At 42.3% G+C, this 19,754-nt stretch overlaps 1 protein-coding gene across 1 annotated transcript in view; it reads right to left on the bottom strand.

Moving 5' to 3' along the window:
- The window catches only part of TOPBP1 (topoisomerase (DNA) II binding protein 1), a 40,279-nt gene extending 22,348 nt beyond the window's left edge, over nucleotides 1-17,931 (bottom strand). The window contains exons 1-12 of the mRNA XM_018555952.1: nucleotides 17,875-17,931; nucleotides 15,236-15,325; nucleotides 13,950-14,084; nucleotides 11,442-11,585; nucleotides 11,132-11,313; nucleotides 10,863-11,056; nucleotides 9,187-9,366; nucleotides 8,249-8,418; nucleotides 6,651-6,814; nucleotides 4,759-5,018; nucleotides 4,366-4,658; nucleotides 1,571-1,743 (exon numbers count right to left, since the gene is read on the bottom strand). Of these exons, the coding sequence (XP_018411454.1) occupies nucleotides 1,571-1,743; nucleotides 4,366-4,658; nucleotides 4,759-5,018; nucleotides 6,651-6,814; nucleotides 8,249-8,418; nucleotides 9,187-9,366; nucleotides 10,863-11,056; nucleotides 11,132-11,313; nucleotides 11,442-11,585; nucleotides 13,950-14,084; nucleotides 15,236-15,319 (1,979 nt within the window). The 5' untranslated portion in view covers nucleotides 15,320-15,325; nucleotides 17,875-17,931. The remainder of the gene's footprint in view (nucleotides 1-1,570; nucleotides 1,744-4,365; nucleotides 4,659-4,758; nucleotides 5,019-6,650; nucleotides 6,815-8,248; nucleotides 8,419-9,186; nucleotides 9,367-10,862; nucleotides 11,057-11,131; nucleotides 11,314-11,441; nucleotides 11,586-13,949; nucleotides 14,085-15,235; nucleotides 15,326-17,874) is intronic.
- Between the last annotated feature and the right edge of the window lie 1,823 nt (nucleotides 17,932-19,754).

Here is a 19,754-nt window from a genome sequence, read left to right as displayed (position 1 = left end):
ATTCACTGCAGGCATATATTCCTAGTGCATGTGTTTTAAATTGCAGTTCCTGATTCACATTTAGTAAATGGATGGTGAATGTAATATTCACTGCTTTCTAAATAATATTCCCCAAAGTATATGTAAACCCAGTAACTAAAAGCCCATGCAATCCTTAGCATGTTATTATATTATAAAAAATATATATATATATATATATAAATATAATCACACACACACATACATAATCTGCTTTCATTAACATATCTGTTTATCTTGCCATGTAGGTCCTTGATCAAGCACTTCCTGTTATAGGGCGACAACGCTCCGTCTCTCAATTGCCCTCCTGTGTCGTCACCCTGCCACACAGGCTTCTGACTTAAAGGAACTGTTTCAACCCACATTATGCGGGCATGGTACACAGTTGTTTGCATCAGGAAACCTGTCCCAAGAAATGCCATGCAGCCATTTCTGGAGTGAATGCATGTAGACAGGCAGTGGCTGCAAAGAGGCTGTCTAGCTGAGATGCAATAAATGATGTAAAAAAACAATAAAACTGTATTTGTTTTTGATTGTTTACAAGTGTGTCTTGGCAAACTAAAGGTTCATTCATAATGGAGAACAGATATTGATATCAGCTCGGTTATACTCCACTTGGCTACAAACACAGCGGCCTGCATTTTATGGCCCATTCATAAAATGTGAGCCATGGCGTGGAACTTGCGTCACCCCCTAGGGAGTTCTTTATGCTTAATGCAGAAGAAAGAGTTCAGGATCTTGATTGACAAGTCACATGAGCAGGCTCTCCGTCCAGCTTTTTTCACCTTCCTTCCATTTTCTTCTATTGTACTCCCCTGGCTTTGGCGTATCAAATATATCTATGCAAAATCTTTAGTATATTAGTATAGGGCACATCCATGACACTGATGCCGTTTGCCTTCAGACTGTTCCTCTCTAACTGAAAGTCTGTAGGAGTCACAAAGCAGAGAAGGGGGTGAGTGTGAATAAATCCTCCGATACAGCTGAGTGTGTAACCAACGCTAGGACTCCTGACCTCTGTAAACAGGCCTTTTCTAGCAACGCAGTTAAAGTGGCCAGAAAAGGACAGAAATACAGGAGCTGCCATTACTCATCTTGTTGGTAAACATGTACCCCAGCTTCCATGTCTACAATGACTGAACTATGCAGTGTTCCTGGTGCAGCTCAGTGACTCATAAAAGCTGTAAAGCTGGGATCAGGATGACAATGTGATGCGTCTTCACCATTACAAACACATCAGCATGGAGGCTCCTATATTTCTATCTGTACAGGTTTACTTTAGGATCAGCCTTGTGTCCATTGGGGAAAAAAAGACTAAAGCTCCAACTGTCATATCCAATGTTTACTACTTACTAGACTAAAAATATCTGCATTCATTTTTTAGCCAAGATGTAGTAATAAAAACAAACAAACCCTCTCCACCCTCAAACAAAAAAAAACTGATAAACAGCATCGGTGCAACATATGGTTCTCACAGTATGTGGTAAGTATACTTACCACAGCAACACTGGCATACTAATTTAATGGTGGGCAACAAATACAAGACACTTACTTGGCTCCAAGAAGACCTGCTAGGTAGACTAAGGAATCCCTTTCAGCTCCCATAAACTGACTGACAGACAGGACACAGTCTTTAAGTGGTGTTCTGCCTTCTAGATGGGTCACTGGTGTGAAAAGAGCATTAGATTGAGGATCCAAAAGTTGTTCTTGTTCTATACACATTCCCTGGAAGATGAAACAAATCACATATCATGAAGAGTGCTGTGCACTGTAGAATTATGTAACTATTAAACAGTATTGCTGACCGTAACAGTAAGGTGTCAGCAGCAAAAATTAGTTTTTTTTTCTATCATAATTTTAACAGATAACTCACATAATAGGATTTTTGTACTTTCTATCAAATCCTATGCTTGGAGTCCATTGAGGAACATAGGAATTCTAATACAGTTGTGTTATACTTCCACCTAGAGGAAGATTGGCAATCAAAAAGGTAGCAGACCAGCCCAGGATATTCCTGCTTCTAACTAGCATGCAGGGCCGGCCTTAGGCCTTTAGGCGCCCTGTGCGAGATCTGCATGCGTGTATGTATGGGGGGGACTTTAAAAAAAGAATGTACTGTATTTTTCGCTCCATAAGACGCACTTTTTTCCCCCCAAAAGGAGGGGGAAAATGTGCCTGCGTCTTATGGAGCGAATCCCGACGCCTAGCATGCCCCAGTTTGCAGCAACCAGTATCAAGCACGTGAACCATAACAGAGGGGTGGGACCCGTTTCCCTCAATGGATTACAAGAACAGGATTTTATAGTATGTACAAAAATCCTATTTTCTTTCTTGTCCAATGAGAGACACAGAAATTCAGATACATTTAGGAGGTCCAAAAGCATTCCAATTGAGGGGTTGGGCAACAGCAAAAACATTGCTAGCAACCTGGGGACTGCCAGAAGCCCATAAGCCATGCAAAGGACCAGTGACTGAATCTGACACCTGAGGTCAAGTCCTCAACCTGATAGGGGAGCCTGTTACATGACCAGAGGGTGATGATCAAGACCAATAAAAAGAAAAAGGTCACCACCAGGGGGGAATTAATCCACGAAGTGTGACAGTGAACCTGGATCAAGCTGAATAACCAGAACCCACCAAAACAAGTGGAACAAAAACAAAAATTTCCATGTAGAGAAGGAAAGACCTACAACCTGATGTGGTGTACAAGTAATAGGGTCAAACACTTGGAAGGAAAAGGTCCCAAGGAGGAACCGAAAACAAAACAAGGTGTGGTGAGAAAGACTAGCCAGTCTAAGTAAGAAGGCCTTTTAGGCCTTCTACCACTGACCCCCCCTAGGCTATGAGGATGAAAGCTTTCCTGGCCAACTAACTTTGCAGAGTATCCCTTGATATCAGAGACCTAAAGTCAAGGTGAATGCCTCCTGCTTCTTGTGTGTGCCTAGATTCAGGGGCTGTAGAGACACAAAGAAAGATTTGTGCAAAGTCAAAGATTCAAGCATAAGTCTATTTGATATGGCGCTGATAGGCAATTTTGGGCCCGAAAGAAGTGTAAAACAAAAGCACCAAAGAAAGAAAAAACAAAAACAAAACTATAAACAAAAGACTGCTTAGCATCGCCATTAAATTGTATTACAACTGTATGTCTACTTTACTGCCAAATGGAGAAAAAAAAAACAATTTTATTATGTGTTCTCAAATTACAAGCTCTATTCTGGGGGGAGAAAAAAAAAGAAGAAGGAGTTTCTCTATAAATTGAATTTCCCTCTGGGATGCAATGGGGTGGGTAGGTTAATGTTACATAATTAATACTGTCTGTTCTGTGCTGGCGGATCTCAGTTGTAAACTAGATTTAAACACGGTCCTAACAAAGATGTTTAAGATCTAGAAGCACTGTATGTTAATGAAAGGAAGGCCAAAGTGTCCCTAGTTTTTCCTATGGGGACTGACAGAACTTCCTGTCACTTGCAAAAGCCTGCAACACAACACACCTTATTAGGGACACAAACATAGTGGGGTTTAGGGCTGCAACTAACTAATGTCAACTATTCTCGTTATCGATTAGTTGGATCCCCTAGCTCTCTCCTCCACGCTAGGAGGAGGTCACAGCAAGCAGTGGGCGTGTGCAATAGCCAGCCTGCTACTAGCTATTGCACTTTGAAATGGCCAATAGCAGGCTGTCTATTGTACCAGCCCACTACCTGCTGTATTTACATCCAGCTGCCGTATGCGGAATCTTGCCACGCGCAGCTGTCATTCCCTGGCTGAAGCTATTCAAGCTCCTTGTGCTTACAATACAATTTTAAAAAAAAACAAAAAAAATTATTAAAAAGGTGGGAAAAAAGTCATTTTCAGTTTCGGCCTGACAAATTCTGCTGGAGGATGTGCGTTGAAGTGTCATTCATCTCAATGGCACCCCAAATGCCACCCCCAACCACAGTGTGATCGCCCTTACAGGAACACACAGTACCGCACTGTTGTTCATTCCAGATAGCAGCGAGATTGCAAAACAATTGTGTATGCAGCTTTATTTTTAAGTAAACTTTATGTTTGTAACACTGCATTTGTGTATTGTATGTTAAATTAAGGGTGGTATTTATTTAATGTTTTATATCCGATTAATCGAGAAAAAAATAAAAAAAAATCGTCCAACTAATCGATTATGAAAGAAATCATAGTTGGTGGGGTTTTCTCAAATATGACAGCAAAAGAGGAAATACACTTTAAACTAACATTTATCCCTTAACCTAAGATTTAATGAAAATCCTAACCTGAAAACATAACCTTCCAAAAATACAAACATATGGTCGTTTTTGACATCTTATTAACGGCCACAAGTTTTCTTACCAGCCAAGCATTGGTGACAACTTCTCCGACAGTAGCCTCTACCTCACATCCCAGTAAAGGCACCACGGCATAATCAGCAATTGCTCTCTTATTAGAGGACAGCACTTTACCAGCATTCTTTTTTATGATTTCTATGACACAATCTTCATCTTCCTCAACAAAGCCCAACACCATAAAAGATTTCCTGCTGAACAGTCCACCGTCGATAATAGTGGATGTTTCCCCCAGGCCACTCTGGCTGGGAAAAGATGGCATATCATCCTGCATGGTCAGTTTAGGATTCCCTGGTTCAACTAGAAAGAAAAAAAAAAGGATAAAATTTGTCAAGCCTACAAAACTAGAAAAGTACAAGACATACAGTATTTTTTACTGCAAAAGATCTATATATCTTACTTAATGTGGAATCGCTTTCTGCATATTGAGATAGCAGGTCTTCATCAGCCTGATGACGTGTGGTCATCAGTGTGAGGTTGGATGATTTTCGAACACTGTTATTGGTAGTGCTTGCCTTACGAAGAGATGTACCGAGGACTTGTTGAGCAGGGGCTTGGATTTCAGCTAGCTTATATGAAGAATGGGAATACGTCTCCTCGGGCTGCAAGGTACCCTTTGAAAAACTGTCTAGGAGCCATTGTATTGTTAGCACATAAGGCCTATAAGGAAAAATAAATATTCTGCAATGTAAGAGAAATTTATATCCAAATCAACCTTGTTATTTCTAGGTGTGGTCCTAGGTCCTGCAGACCGAAACTCTGTCTAATGAAGGACCAAAAATGAAAAGATAAGGGCTTTTTGAGGATACATGTCACAAGAGAAACGCAAGAGCTGCCATTGCTCATCTGCTCTCGAAAAAGATAGCTGTCTGATGTCTCTAACTTTAGTACAGACTAAGCCATTAACCCAAAAAACAATAAAGTGATCAGCGCCAGTGGGTGAAATAAGAGCTACTAAGCACTAAGGATATAAATAAATATCTAAAAAAAATGTGAACAACACAATCATGTATCAATTGAAGTCAGAACGCCTTATCTGTATACTTGTTACAGTTTAGGGATTCAGAATTATTATTATACAGGATTTATATAGCGCCAAGAGTTTGTGCAGCGCTTTACAATATAAGGAAGACATGACAATCACAATACAATTCAAGACAAGCTGGTAAGGAGGGCCCTGTTATCTGCATTGAATAGAGGCAGTCAGCATGGCAACCAGGGACTAGAATTTTCAGAAGCAGAGGTCAGCAATGGATGCACACATAGTTTTCCTATGCCTGGTTTCTTTGGAGAGAAAATGAAGAACCCACCAAAAAAAACACTTTTCTGGGTGAAAAAAAACATGTATTTTCCAGGCACATAGGTATAACTGGTAAAGAGCAAAAAAGTCACATGTATCATATGTTTTGTGCACCAGAGTATTTTAAAAGCAGCGTTTAAAAACTGCTTCTTGTTTCTAGCAGTTTTCAACTCTCTGTGTACACTGTGCAGCTCATGAGAGGCTGCCAATGGCCAAAGAGGACGATGGGGGACTGGATCTGGCAGCAGAGGAGATGGCAGCGGAAGCGGATGGAACAGCAACCAACAGCCTAGACTGGTCTGCACTCAAGGAAGGCACACTTGTAAGGCCTCCCTTGAGTGCTCTTGCCTCCAGTGATATCACTGATAATGATAGCTAGGGTTAGCCCAAAGAGACGTCATCCCCTTGGAGACCAAGCATGTTAGATGCTCCTTAGGCCTTGTTCACACCAAATGCAGAGCAGATCCGGTCAGGCTTCTGCACATGCAGTGCAGTGGGTTGTGCCGCGTTTTTGACGCGTTCAGGGCCGGTTTTGGTTAAAAAAAAATATATTTGGTTTTTTAAGTTTAACATGGGCTGTCAGGCACTTGCATGCATTTTTGCGTTTTTGATGCGATCCAGAGCAGTTAAAATAGGGCTTGCCGCAGTTTTTTCACCTGCTCTGGATCTGCACGCTGCGATGTGAACTGGAGCTCAAAATACCATAGGAATACATTGGACGCAGTTTTGATCCGGTCTGCACCTGCTCTGGATCTGCTCCGCGCTTGGTGTGAACAAGGCCTTAGACTCAGTGTTCACATTCCAGCACTTTACCCAGAGTACTCAGTGCATGTGTATTGACCAGAGACTCATACAGGAGACAAAGCCAAGATGCTTCCACAGCAGGCCATCACAGTTGAAGCGTAAGGCTCTAGTCATCTGTTCCACACGCCATACCCGGACAGGATCCTATTTTTTAGTTCTCTGAAAACTCACAAGGTAGATTTACAAACCTGTGGTCTGTCTTGTTCAAGAATTGCTTTAGATCCTCATCATTTTCCCCAACAATAACATGAGTCACATCACCAGTCAGCTGATTAAAGCGGACTCCTCCTCCACAGTTAATGAGTTTTCTCAGCTTATCCAGTTTTCTTCCTCCAAAACCACATACATATATCTGTGAAGAAAATGTCCAGAATGTAGAAAACCATTAGGTATAACTATAGGGAGATGTTCTATAAGGCCCATTTTCCAACCACTTGCTGTCCGGAGCAATTTCTTACATTTGCACACAAATCATAAAATCGGACTTTTTGGATAGAAAACAGCTTCAGACCCCCAAACAATTGTACATTTTCTGAAAGCAGAGACCCTGTAGCATAAAAAGATGCTAGTTGCAATTTTTTATGTTGCACGGTATTTGCGCAAATGTTTATCAAACAAAGTATTTTTAGGATAAATATACACTAAAATGAAATTTAGGTGCACAGAAACAGAATATAAAATACAAACTTTTTTGGTAAAAAATAAAAGATGGGGTCAGGCCGGGTAAATAGATACCAAACATGTCAAGCCTTAAATTGCGTGCGTCCGTGAAACCGCAAAAAAACTACAATAACCATAATGTCCCATAGGGGACACTTTAAATGCTTTTACGGCTCATCAATTTAGTGCTAACAGTGATTGATGGGCCTAGAATTATTGTTCTCACTCCGACGCTCGTGGCAATATGTTGTTACTTTTTACAATTTTTTTTTCACTCAACTTTATTAGTATTACATAGGGGACAAAACAAGCCACCTATGTAATAGCAAATATAATGTGACAGGTCCTCTTTATGGAGACATCAGAGGTCTTTCAGACCCCTAATGTCACCTAGGGACCCCAAAGAAGCTGATGAAGCAGAGATCAGCTTCACCAGCTTCTTCTTCTGGCTCTAGGAGCCAGAGAATGTGCCCAGTGACACCGGAAGTGAAGTAATGCACATCACTTCCGGGTCCAGTGATCGGAGGAGAGCTCAGTGGCATTCCTATCCTGCACATACTTTTTTTTCAAAACTACTTTTGCTTGCTTTAACTTTGCTTGTTCGGGTAGTGAAGCAAAGGTAAGTTGACAGCCCCTTCAACTGTCAATCAAGAATTGCAGATTCCCAATTTCTATCCAACAGGTTATCAGTAACATAGTTTTGTACAGAACAGAGAATTACGGGTTTAAAGTAGATTGGTCATGAAAATAAAACAAAACATGGAGGTCACATTTATGATGTAATTTGGAAAATGTTGGTTTCCTGGATGTCTCTAGGCTTTATACTTTCAGTCGGTGAACCACAGCAAATGTGCAGCAAGTAAAGTCAGAACTTCAGACCAACGTTTGAGGTCAGTGACTCAGTGGGTAATAATAAAAGTCAGTCAGCATGACAGCCAGGCAACAGGGAGGGATCATACATGGAAAGGGGTATGGCAGCCTACATAAATTATTTCCTCCTTTAATTCTGTGCATTTATACTCTAAGGTTTATGGCACTAAATGAATGCATATAGTAACGTACAGCACAATAATTGCAAATACATGAAACAAAGATCAGTAAGCAAACTGAAGAAATACATTCCTACCCTGCAGCCATCCAGGAGATCCTCGGGGGCCTGTACGGAACTCAGATCCAAGTTCTCTAGAGTGTCATTTGGAGGTTCCAGCCTAGTGCTCATTACAGAATTAAAGGCAGATTCATTAACACAGCTAGTGGTTATATTAGAAATGTTGCTGACATCAGAAAGTGCCCGATCTGCGGGTATAAAAGTTATAGAAAAGAAAATACAAGCAATTACAACAATGGAACAATGAACTTTGAATAAGGACCTCAAAGTTTATAAAAGGGTTTAAGAATGTAATAATAAAATGGAAATATTTGGCACAAGAAATGCAGAGCTGGTTCAAGACAAAAACAAGTGCTGCTGGAGACTATAATACATACTGAGGGGCTAACATTTAATTGGAATTAACAACCAAACTTAACTAATAAAGATGGCTATCTTACTTATGAGAAGTTCACTTTATCAGGAAAATGATGCTTAAAAGACAGCGGTCCTTTAGACGAAACTATCATTAATCCTCCCACCTTAAGGCCTGGTTCACACCTGGGCGCTTTACAGCGCGTTCCTACGCGCTGTAAAACGCTCAACATGTGAAAACCAATAACTGCCTATGGGCATGGTTCCCACCTGGGCGTTTTACAGCGCGTAGGAACGAGCCGCAAAATGCCCTACGCCCAAAGAAGTGCAGGAATATGCGCACGAAACGCGCATATTCCGTACGCCTAGGTGTGAACCCAGCCTAACTCTTCTGAACATGCTTGGAGTATGGCCCCAATATAAGTCTAAGGGGGCTGACTGTTTAGAACTGAAGAAGATTCCTGCTGCAGGCCACAGATGTACTACCAAGCAGCTGGGAGAGGGGTTTTCACTAAGATCACTACAGAAGACTAGGGACGGTGGCTTTGCGTTAGTTTTGTTGAAGGTACTCCTGAAGATATATACCTTAGATGTATACTTACGATCAGGTTTGTTGCTGTTTCCTGTTGGAGTGGATGTCTCTGGTATGATTTTTGCTGATGATACAGGCTCTGTCTTGTACATGCTTTCATCCTGACAGAAACCTTTTTCGATGCTGTCAAAGAACCACTGAATAGATACGCAGTGCACATTCCATTTTCTTGCACATTCATATTTTTGACCTGTTGGAAGGATTCCAGTTTAACTTTGCTATGCCTGAGTAATAGGCTAAATGTACCAGATATATGTATGCCTACCAATTACACTCCACGTTGCAAAGTAAAAATAAAAATTACTGAAAGGGGAAGTGGAGCTTTTATCCATAATGTGCTAGTATGCACTGCATATTAGCACATTATGGCAGACTTTCTTGACAAAGCAATCCCCTCCAGCACTGCACTCCTCCCTTGCTGATTCTATATTCGTCCTGGTCTTCTTCCAGGTTCTGATTCATAGGCCATTAGTTGGCTGGGCCTGAATGGTGTAGCTCCTGCACGTGTGCATGGCAGTTACTATATCACAGCATGCTGAGCCTGTGTACTGAGCTGCGCACGCCCGGCTTACTGTACAGGAAAAAAAATAAAATAAAAATACTGACAGGCAACAAAAGGTTTTTTCATGGCAGATTAGATTTATGGTCTCTTTTTTAATTTAAAGAGAACTACGAGGTGAGTGATTCATACTCATCCCCCATAGTTAGAGCCGACGTGTGACATTGAAACTGTCGCATGTAGGCACTATAGATCGGGAAGTGAACGCATACAGTCGCTCGCTCACTTTTCGATCATCTCCCTGCAGAGAGCGGTGAAAGTCACTGCTCCCTGCAGGGATTACCCACTCCGATCCTCCAGCGCTGACTGGGGGAACAGGAGGGAGGTGTGGGAAAAGGGGCAGGCACAGCTGGCTCTGCCTCTAGATAGGCAGAGTCAGCTGTCATTCACGCAGCTGGGTGGATCTCAACAGTAATGTCGGGATAAACCCCGGCTGCAGCTCTCACAGCATACAGTATAGCGAGCTGAAGCTCGCTACATACTGAGCTTTGGGTTACAGGAGGAGATTAGTATATGTCCTCCCGTGACCCTTAATAGAACTATGGGATAAAAAGGTTATCCCATAGTTCTCTTTTAACTTCTACTTTAGGGTCCCTATGCATGCACCTGCTCTGTAAAATGTCAGACAGCAACGTTTTTGAAAACTCCTGGCAAAAGGACAGGTGTGTGGCAGATCAAACTTCTAAAACACGGCTGAAAAATGTACAGTAGTTGAATCAGCTGACAAATCAGAGAGGCTTAAGTACACAACTAACAAACAAGACACGGTGAAGTACACAACTAACACCACTTAATGAAATACCTGGCCACAAAAAGACAGATTTATATTTTCGAGTAAGAGCTATTCATTACAAATAATTCAAAACGCTTGATTGCATTACTTGCAAAAAACACAAAATCTAGAATGGCAAGAGCAAAAATTAGAAATCAGAACACACTCAGCCCAGAATTTCTGCACATGTGCATGCAGTCAGATTTATATACTGTATTACCTCATGAATATAATAAAATGTGTTTGTGTACAATGTGTAAATATATATGTACACTTTAGACTTGCTAAGCACAACAAACAAGGAAATAAAACGAAGCAATGTTAGAGTGAACGATAAACATAGCTGAGCCTTTACCTTTTGCCTCTTGCACAATAAGATGTGTGGACTCATTCATCTTCAGCTGACCTGTATACTGTCCTCCATGTAAACAGGTCAGCCTCTGGACCTCTTTCCTATCCAGACTGCTTAACCCAGTTACACAGATGGTGCAGCCAAGGAAAATTGGACATACATATTGCTCCATGTCCACTTCTTTGTAGCTAATTATCCTTCAAATAAACAAGTGAAGAAACATGAGCAGGAGATCTGATGTAATACAGCGAGCCATTCTTCTTAATATGTACCTTTGCTGCGACTTCTCCCACAGGGCCTTCACCCACGAAGGGAGAAGGATGGGTTTCTGCAGACTGGCTGCCACAAGGTATTTCTTGCTACCCACTTCACCAGCAATCAGGTGGCTGACTGAAATATTAAGATCTCGATAGACACATCCTCCCATTATCTGGACATAATGATGAACCTCTTCCTAAAAATAACAATTCAATTCAAAATCATCCTCTTGTAAATATGCTGAGAACATCAGACCTTAGAAATTACTGTCCAAGAAAGCTATTTTGTGGTGAAAAATTTAAATTGAACAAATTATAAGCTTACCCTGGTTTCTTTCTCAAGACTTGTGCACGAAATGGTGACATCAGCCATTACCATATTGAAGACAGGATGCTCTGCCCGTGGAACACATCTTTGATGCTTCATGCAGAATATTACAACCTGGGGTCCAACTATTCTACAACCAAGCTATAAAAATAAACCAGGCACAGTGCAAAATCAGCTGTAAATATCTATACATGTTATAGATGCAACAAATAAGCACTTTAATATGCTGTGGTTGGGTTTCTATGGTGAGAAGTATAAAATTATATGTACAGTAAGAGAGACGGAGATGGAATATGACACTACAAAAGACAAACAGGGTTATTCACCAAACGGTGAAGAGTTTGGGGAAGGAGGAGAAGGGAACAATCTAGGACAAAATAGCCAATTTGGAAATATTCCCCAATTCAGCTCACTTTCCAGTTCAGCTATGTTGGCCTAGAATCTAGATTGTTCACTTCTCCTGTCTTCTCCAAACTCTTCACCCTTTTGTGAATAACCCTGAAAGTCTATGTCTAACTCTCTTAAGACTGGGAGTTCTTTTCCTGTATCATTAAGTATATTATCACTGACTTAATCACTGCAGGTTAAAATGTGGCTCTTCAGATTGGGAGAATTTACTGTATAAATGAATACAGGAAAAAAAACCAAAACATTAAATTCTCCTTAATCTAACTTTATTTTAAGTATTCAAGGCACGAAAATTCTCAGTCTATCTACATTAGCAAAGTCAGAGAGAACACAGCGAATCTTTGCAAAACAAAGTATTACATTCTGTTGATCTCTACCTGTGAGATATCTACCTGCCTATGACCAACCTAAAGCAGAACTTGACAAACAGAGCTTGCAGGAACTGTAAAGTCTGTCCTTGATGTAGATTTTTATACCCCCAAACCGTTATATCAATATGCTGCATGCCATGCAGGATTCTAAGCAGATTACAAGTGTCCCTTCACTTGGCATTGCCTATTGGTAAAGTTTAAAGCAAGAAACGAGACCCGAACCTCTCACGATATTAGTTCATAAGAGTCAATTGGTGCTCCACAGATGGTAGAAAACAGCTAAATATAAATAAAATATATATACCAGAAGGCTGACAATGACTAATCAATGAGGAACATCACTGATGCTTTCAGATATCCAGTGATGTACTGTACCTATTATGGCTGTTTTGATGAATCATCTTATCATTGTTACCTTGCCTTTCTTGTTCTGGTTGGCAGTAGCCATCTAGCCTACCGTTTCCACAGTCTCTTGCTGCCCACCCTTCTCAGCAGCAAATACACTTCTGACCAAGGAAAAGGTCGAGATGTACACATTTTTATTATTGATGATTATTATTAATTAAAAAAACAAAACTGAGTCTTGGTGACTTATGAACATAATAGCCAGGGCAGCGACTTCAAGAATCCAGCTTCACTACCCCAGAAAAAGCATGCAGCCTGTGCGTCCCAAAATATATAGTTTTCATCATGGGCTTCTGAGACTAGAATTTGTTGCTTCATGACAGATTTTTTTAAATTAACCTTTGCAGTGGAGTCACCCCTGAACTGCAAGGGTTAAGTGACATGTGTGTAGGTGCTAAAAATCACAAAGATATACTCACCCAAAGCTCCGAGCCGGCGAGCTGTCACAGCGCTCCCTCCAGCCTGTCCCCTCCTTCTCCACCCATTGGAATGTTTCTCAGTGTCCTCACATCTATGCACAGTGTATAGACGATGATTTACAGGACCTTAGACAGCGGCAGAGGAGGGGGGAGAGACATTCCAGGGACCGGTCTAAGAAGAAACAAGCTTGGAGCTTGGGTGAGTAATTCTTTGTTTTTATTAATCTAGACACAAACAAGCAGTTAACCCTTGCAGTGTGGGGTAGCCCCACAGCAAGGGTTAATAAAACAATTCCTGGAGTTCTGCTTTAATGTTTTGTATAGAATAAAGTCACAAGACCTTCTGCAAATACGCTTAAATTGCGCAAAGTCAAATTGTTTATTAAACAAACATCAGAGTAAATATTTTCTCTTTATTGTTCAATCTGCGCCTTTCCGCTGGATGTTTGTATAAAGCAGAGATAATAATTCTGCAATTTTCTCCTATATGTAAGCTGATTTGCAAAACGCAAAGGAAGCAAAAAGGTAAATACCCATTGGAATGTTTCTCAGTGTCCTCACATCTATGCACAGTGTATAGACGATGATTTACAGGACCTTAGACAGCGGCAGAGGAGGGGGGAGAGACATTCCAGGGACCGGTCTAAGAAGAAACAAGCTCAGAGCTTTCGGTGAGTATATGTTTGTATATTGTTTTTAACCTAGACACAAACGAGCAGTTAACTCTTGCAGTGTGGGGATAGCCCCACTGCAAGGGTTAATAAAAAACAATTCCTGGAGTTCTGCTATCAGGATTAAACACCACTGACAGGTATAATTTTAGCACCTATCACTATATATCTGAGAAATGAAATACAACGTTCGCATTCTTTAGTGAACACTTTTACAATATGCCAACAAACCTTTTTTAGATGGTTGAAGGCAGCACCGCTAAAAGGATCACACACATAAAGAGATTTGTCTTTTTCTTTCAAAGCGAGGGCCTCATTTTCCTCAATTAACAGTAGATATTCATCTGACTGAAATGCCTTGATTTCCTATAAAGTAAAATACCAAAATATGAGCATGTAAATAAACAGTAATGCCAAACATCTAGGATTACATTGGAAAAGGATAAAAGGAGGAGAGGACTGATCAGGCCAAAATCTTAACAATTGATGCTATTCTCAAAATCTTCACATGGAATCACTACGGGCAACAAAGAATAGGGGGGCGGGGGGGGCTTATTCTATTTTGCCTAAATAGTTACATTCCATTTTAGTCTACTTCCAAGTTATGGAGTTCCCCCTGGTAACTCGTCTCAAATATATTTACCCAAGAGATTGGATCAATGCATATAAAGCAAATATGTCATAATGTTTAATCTCTAATAATATAATGCACACATTTTACTGTCACTTTGTCATGTGATCACTAACAACAATTTGTGAATTAAAGGGTTAACTGTACTGCCCACTGTCATACCCTCCGCACTCCTCTCCAGCACACACTGCCCACTGTCATACCCTCCGCACTCCTCTCTTGCACACATTGCCCACTGTCATACCCTCCGCACTCCTCTCCTGCACACATTGCCCACTGTCATACCCTCCGCACTCCTCTCCTGCACACATTGCCCACTGTCATACCCTCCGCACTCCTCTCTTGCACTTTTATATCCTCCACATTCTTCTAAAAAGACATTTTTTAGCTTGATAAAACCCTAAACCTTGCCCATTATGGAACGACACAAATTTGCTAGTAATAATAAAAAATAAAAAAATGCTGAAAGTATAAAATGTAGAGCAGAGAAGTAAATAACCAGCACTCAACGATATAGTTCAATATGTCCATTTATTGGACAAAGACGTCACAATAGTCAAAGCCAACGTTTTGAGACCGCACAGGGTCCCTTCCTCAGGGCAGAAAGACGTGACGTGAGCACTTCCTGACAGTGCCAAAGCTTATACTACCCCTTATGTCATCTTGGCATTCCTATTGGTGTGGGGAAGATGGTGTCAAGATTCAAACAATAACCAAGGTGAGGATTTGTCTGAATGCAGCAGGAAATCCAGGCACCTCTAGGGGCTTGCAGTTCATACATTCAGCTTTTTTTTTTTGGTAGATGGCAACTAAAGCTGTTTAGAATTTATATATCTGTCATTTCACACACCTACCCCTATATTTTAGATGATTCTGTACTTCTTACCTCATGTGCTTCATAGAAGAACTTAGTATTGTCGGGTGAATTTACAAATTTCACATAAAAGGGCTCATTTTCACCTTTCGCCATAATAAACTAATAAACAAAAGTACAGAGTGGAAAAAAAGGTTAATTGATAAACAAGGTTAAACAAACATAAAGAGACAATTCTTCACACCTGCTCAAACAGTGTATGCGGATTAAATGGAAGCTAGTATTTGTAAACAAATGTATTTCTTCTAAACGTTTTACTTTGTAACACAAATCTGAGCAAATGACAGCAAAATGCAGGAGCGGTGTTATCTTCAGTGAAATTTCATCTCAAAATGAAACAATGATCAGTTGATCAAGAGATATTCTAAACTACAGTAACATGCAATTACAGCTCCTCCTCACTTAAAGGAGAACTATGAGGTGAGTGCTTTTCACTCACCTCATAGTTCTAGCCGACCTGTGACAATAAAACTGTCACAGGTCGGCTCAGTAGATCGGGAGGTGAGCGAACACATACCGGTGTATCCTGTCTCGGCTCTCTGCCGTGACAGGGGAGGGGCTGGATTCCCCCTCCCCGATCCGCCAGCGCTGACTGGCGGAACGGACGGGGAGGGGTGGGTACAGCTGGCTCTGCCTCTAGATAGGCAGAGCCAGCTGTCAGTCACGCAGCTGTGCGGATCCCGACATAATTGTCGGGATCCGCTTCAGCTGCGGCGTCTTAGTATACCGCGAGCTGCAGCTCGCGGTATACTGAGCTTAGGGTGACGGGAGGACATTAGTTTGTGTCCTCCCGTTACCCTAAGGAGAACTATGGCGAAAAGCGCTTAACCCCATAGTTCTCCTTTAATGACCACTCAGAATTACAACCAGCATTCCGACCAGTCCGTATTGTGCACTGTACGAGAATTTGAGTCAAGCTCAGCTCGCATCGCACTTTCTTAGTCTCACACCCACAGTCGGTCAATATTTACTGCTGTACTGTACATTAGTATTTACAGTATACAAACCTAAGCAAGGTACTGTATATTAGAGCGGATTTCCTCAATTCCTTGCTTACTGACCAATTCCCTTAGGACCTGTTCACACAAGAGTGTAGCGGAAATGTGCGCTCCCACACATTTGCAGAACTTTGCTTGCCCAGTTTGGCATGTGTCCAGGGACCCAATGGGGATGATCGCCAAACAGGGAAAGCAAAGTACAGAAGGACGTAGAGGGAAGTTGCAGCACATTTGTGGGACTTTGCTTTCTGCGCGCGTGCCCATTGGGTCCCTGGACATGTGCCAATTGTGGAAAAGAAGTACATGTCGCAAATTTGGTGACATGCTTTCTGCATTTTTTCCAAACATTCATGTGTGTTCTCACATGCACATACATGCAGGGAAAAACTGCGCTCGCTTAGTCGTGTTTGGGATGCCATTGCCTAGTAACAGCAACGCAAGCATGTTCTGCATTTGTGCACGTATCGCGATCGAGTGTCAAAGCGCGCACTTTTGACGCACCTTCATGATATGCCCTGGTGTGAACAGGGCCTTAATGACCTATTCAAAGGAATGGAACTCAGCCGAGAAGTGAAAAAAAAGTTGAGATTCTTCTCCTCCCAAATATTCCTATTGGTGTTTAAGTCCTCAGTCACTCTGGGTGTGATTAGGTGTTTTCTAAACACATATAAAAGCATCTGATTGCCAATGGATTTCCATTCACACCATGCGTTTAGATGCAGTCAGTTCAGTCACACACCAAAAGGCATGTATATGTGTGTGAACGTGAGTCATGTTAAGCATCTAACGCATAAAAAAAGCATTTAGCCTGACAGATTCTGCAGCAAATCTCTGCATAAAAACGCAAGTGGACACTGTGAATGTGAAGGGCAGCCTAATTCTGGGATGAACAAGAGAAATCATGCTAAACCGCACGGATGGAGGAATCTTCCCCACCAGCTAATGTATTCTGACAGCGGCTAAACACACACGGGGGAATTTATCAAAATTGGAGTAAACAAAGTCTGGCGCAGTTACTCAGGGCAACCAATCAGCTTCTCTCTTCAGTTAAGATTTTGAAAATGAAAGAGAGAAGCTGATTGGTTGCTGTGCACAGCTGCTCCAGATTCTGTCTGCTCCAGTTTTGATAAATTCCCATCACTGCGTTTGGTGTTTGGTGCCCAGCACGGTGCCGATGCACCAATCCCAGCACATCACACTGTGTACTTTTTTTTTTCTTCTGGTAGAACTTTATTGAAATGTCACAAGTGACAGTTCTACGGGCACAGCTGGGTGCAGGACGGTTGTTCCGTGTTGCGTCTCCCTGCGCTGAAAGAAATACCGCATGCTGCACTTTTTTCAGCGCACACCCCTGCGTTGCCATCACAACCCAGCCTTGTCTAGCGTTGGGGCTGCGCTGGAACCAATGGCCATCGCAGACCCAATCATTTGTTGTAAATTGGCCATAAAAGTACTGAAAGCAAAAAGTATGCAAGAGGGCCAACTAAATAGTCATGTATTTATTCATAAAAATGTCAGTAATGAGTCATGACAACCCCTTGTCCGCTCCTCATGAGGCTCACACTCAGTCAGGTTCATGGCACTATAAGCTCAGCTTTTGTCCTGTCATATCTTTATAAACCCAAAGACTCTCCAGCCATGTACTGTCCATACCTTATCAATGCACCATAGGACACAGCAGTGCGCTCCTGGAATGTTCTGTGCCCAGACTCAGCTGCTCGCTGTATTCTACAATTACCACAACACTTCCTAGCTCCGTTCAGACCCGCCAAGCATTGCCAACCCACCAATAGCAGCGCGGATTACAATTCGTGATGTGCTAACGAGACAGAAACTGCGATTGGCTGATGCAGCCGTGCTGAGTGGGCGGTCCTATTAGCCTTGAAGAGAATAAATAGGACGCAGCGCGCCTACAGAGTCAGTCAGGAGCTATTGGCTGGAGACGAGACTGTGCAAGCTGGGTTTTGTTATGGTTTGATAACACGCTTACCTGGAACATTAACCAAAAATAAACTTTGCCTTTTCTGTGCCCGCGCAATTACACAATCACTTAGGTGAATATTTGTGGAAAAGTGAGATGCGGTCCCCCTTGCGGATGTTTCACAAAACTTGAGCGTGCATATTTTTTGGTGGGAAGCTATTCTCAACTGATTTTTAGTCAAGGCATCCTTTAAAAGTATGCAAAATCTCGAGGCACCCCAGTCAAAAAATGCTGCAGATTTTAAGAGAGATCCACGCAAGAACACCCAATAAAGTGGGTTTTCCCTTCACATCAAATCAAAATCCCCCCCGCCACCTCTTCACATCAGAGTCATCCTTTGCATCAGTAGCCCCACTTTCTTATCAGAGTCCCCCGCCCCCCACATTCACATCAGAGTTACGCTTTTACATCTGTAGCCCTCTTCACACCACAGTGCCACTACCACAACATTTTGAGGCACCCCTGAGGAGGCCATGAGACCCAACCTCTGTGCCAGGGCACCCTGGTTGCAAAAGGCTGTGTTAAGCTGGGCACACACCTTACAACCATCGTAAGACTTTTGTCTTGCGATGGTTGTAAGGTAATTGAAAAAACGTACATGCTACACACCCGCCAAAAATCGTACGATTCTCGGCGGGTTTTCGAACATGTTCGTAAGATAAAAGTCTTGTGACCTCACAGTAGTAGAGGTCGCACGGCTTCCACACACCTTACGATAATCGTACGATCGCGGGATTTCCCGCGATTATCGTACGATTATCGCAAGGTGTGTGGGCACCTTTAGGCAGCCAATTTAAATGAGTACAATAAAGCAGTGTGAATCCAGACTTAGGGCTAGTTCACACCATCCTCAGTGCGTTCCGGCCCAATTACGGCCGCAATGCACTGGATCGCATTCCGGCCGGCTCACTTTGTTTTGGGGTGGGAGGGGGCGTGGTGGTGCATTGAACTCAATGGCACCGCAGCCAGTCCCTCCGGCCGCAATGCGATCGACCGCACAGGAACGCATGGCACATCAGTGACTGCGTTCCGGCCCAGTGCACTCAGAAAAAGTAGCACACGCAATCGGGCCAGAACGCACTGAGGATGGTGTGAACTAGCCCTTAGTGCAATAGTATAGAGGGCCTGAAAGGATAAGTGCATGTTAACACAAAGTGCACTTATTCTATATGTCCTCCACCCCTGACCTAAACAATCCCAACCTGCCAAATACACTTTAAGACCAGGGCAGATCCTAGAGCTGAAGTCCTACCATTCACCAATGTTATATGCAACCCTTCAATGTTGAAGGAGCTTTCTTCTGGGGTTTTATGGCACAACTGACCAACAGTTAGGCTCCATTCACAGCTGAGCAGCTGTCCGCGCATATTCGGCTGTACGGATACGCGCGGAGTAAACAGTAAATACAACGCACTTCAATGTGCATTGTTTAGTCCATTACAGGGGACGCTCGGTACAAACCGAACGTTTTCGTCCTGCAAGGTCTTCTGCGCTGGACAACCGCGTGCGAAACCGCAAACGCTATATGTGAATGCAGCAAATGGAGCTTTGC

Source organism: Nanorana parkeri, unplaced genomic scaffold, assembly GCF_000935625.1.
Source record: "Nanorana parkeri isolate BGI_ZX_2015 unplaced genomic scaffold, ASM93562v1 scaffold219, whole genome shotgun sequence".
NCBI lineage: Eukaryota > Metazoa > Chordata > Amphibia > Anura > Dicroglossidae > Nanorana > Nanorana parkeri.
The sequence above is the reverse complement of the archived record's forward strand: the minus strand, read 5'-3'. Positions and strand labels throughout refer to the sequence as shown.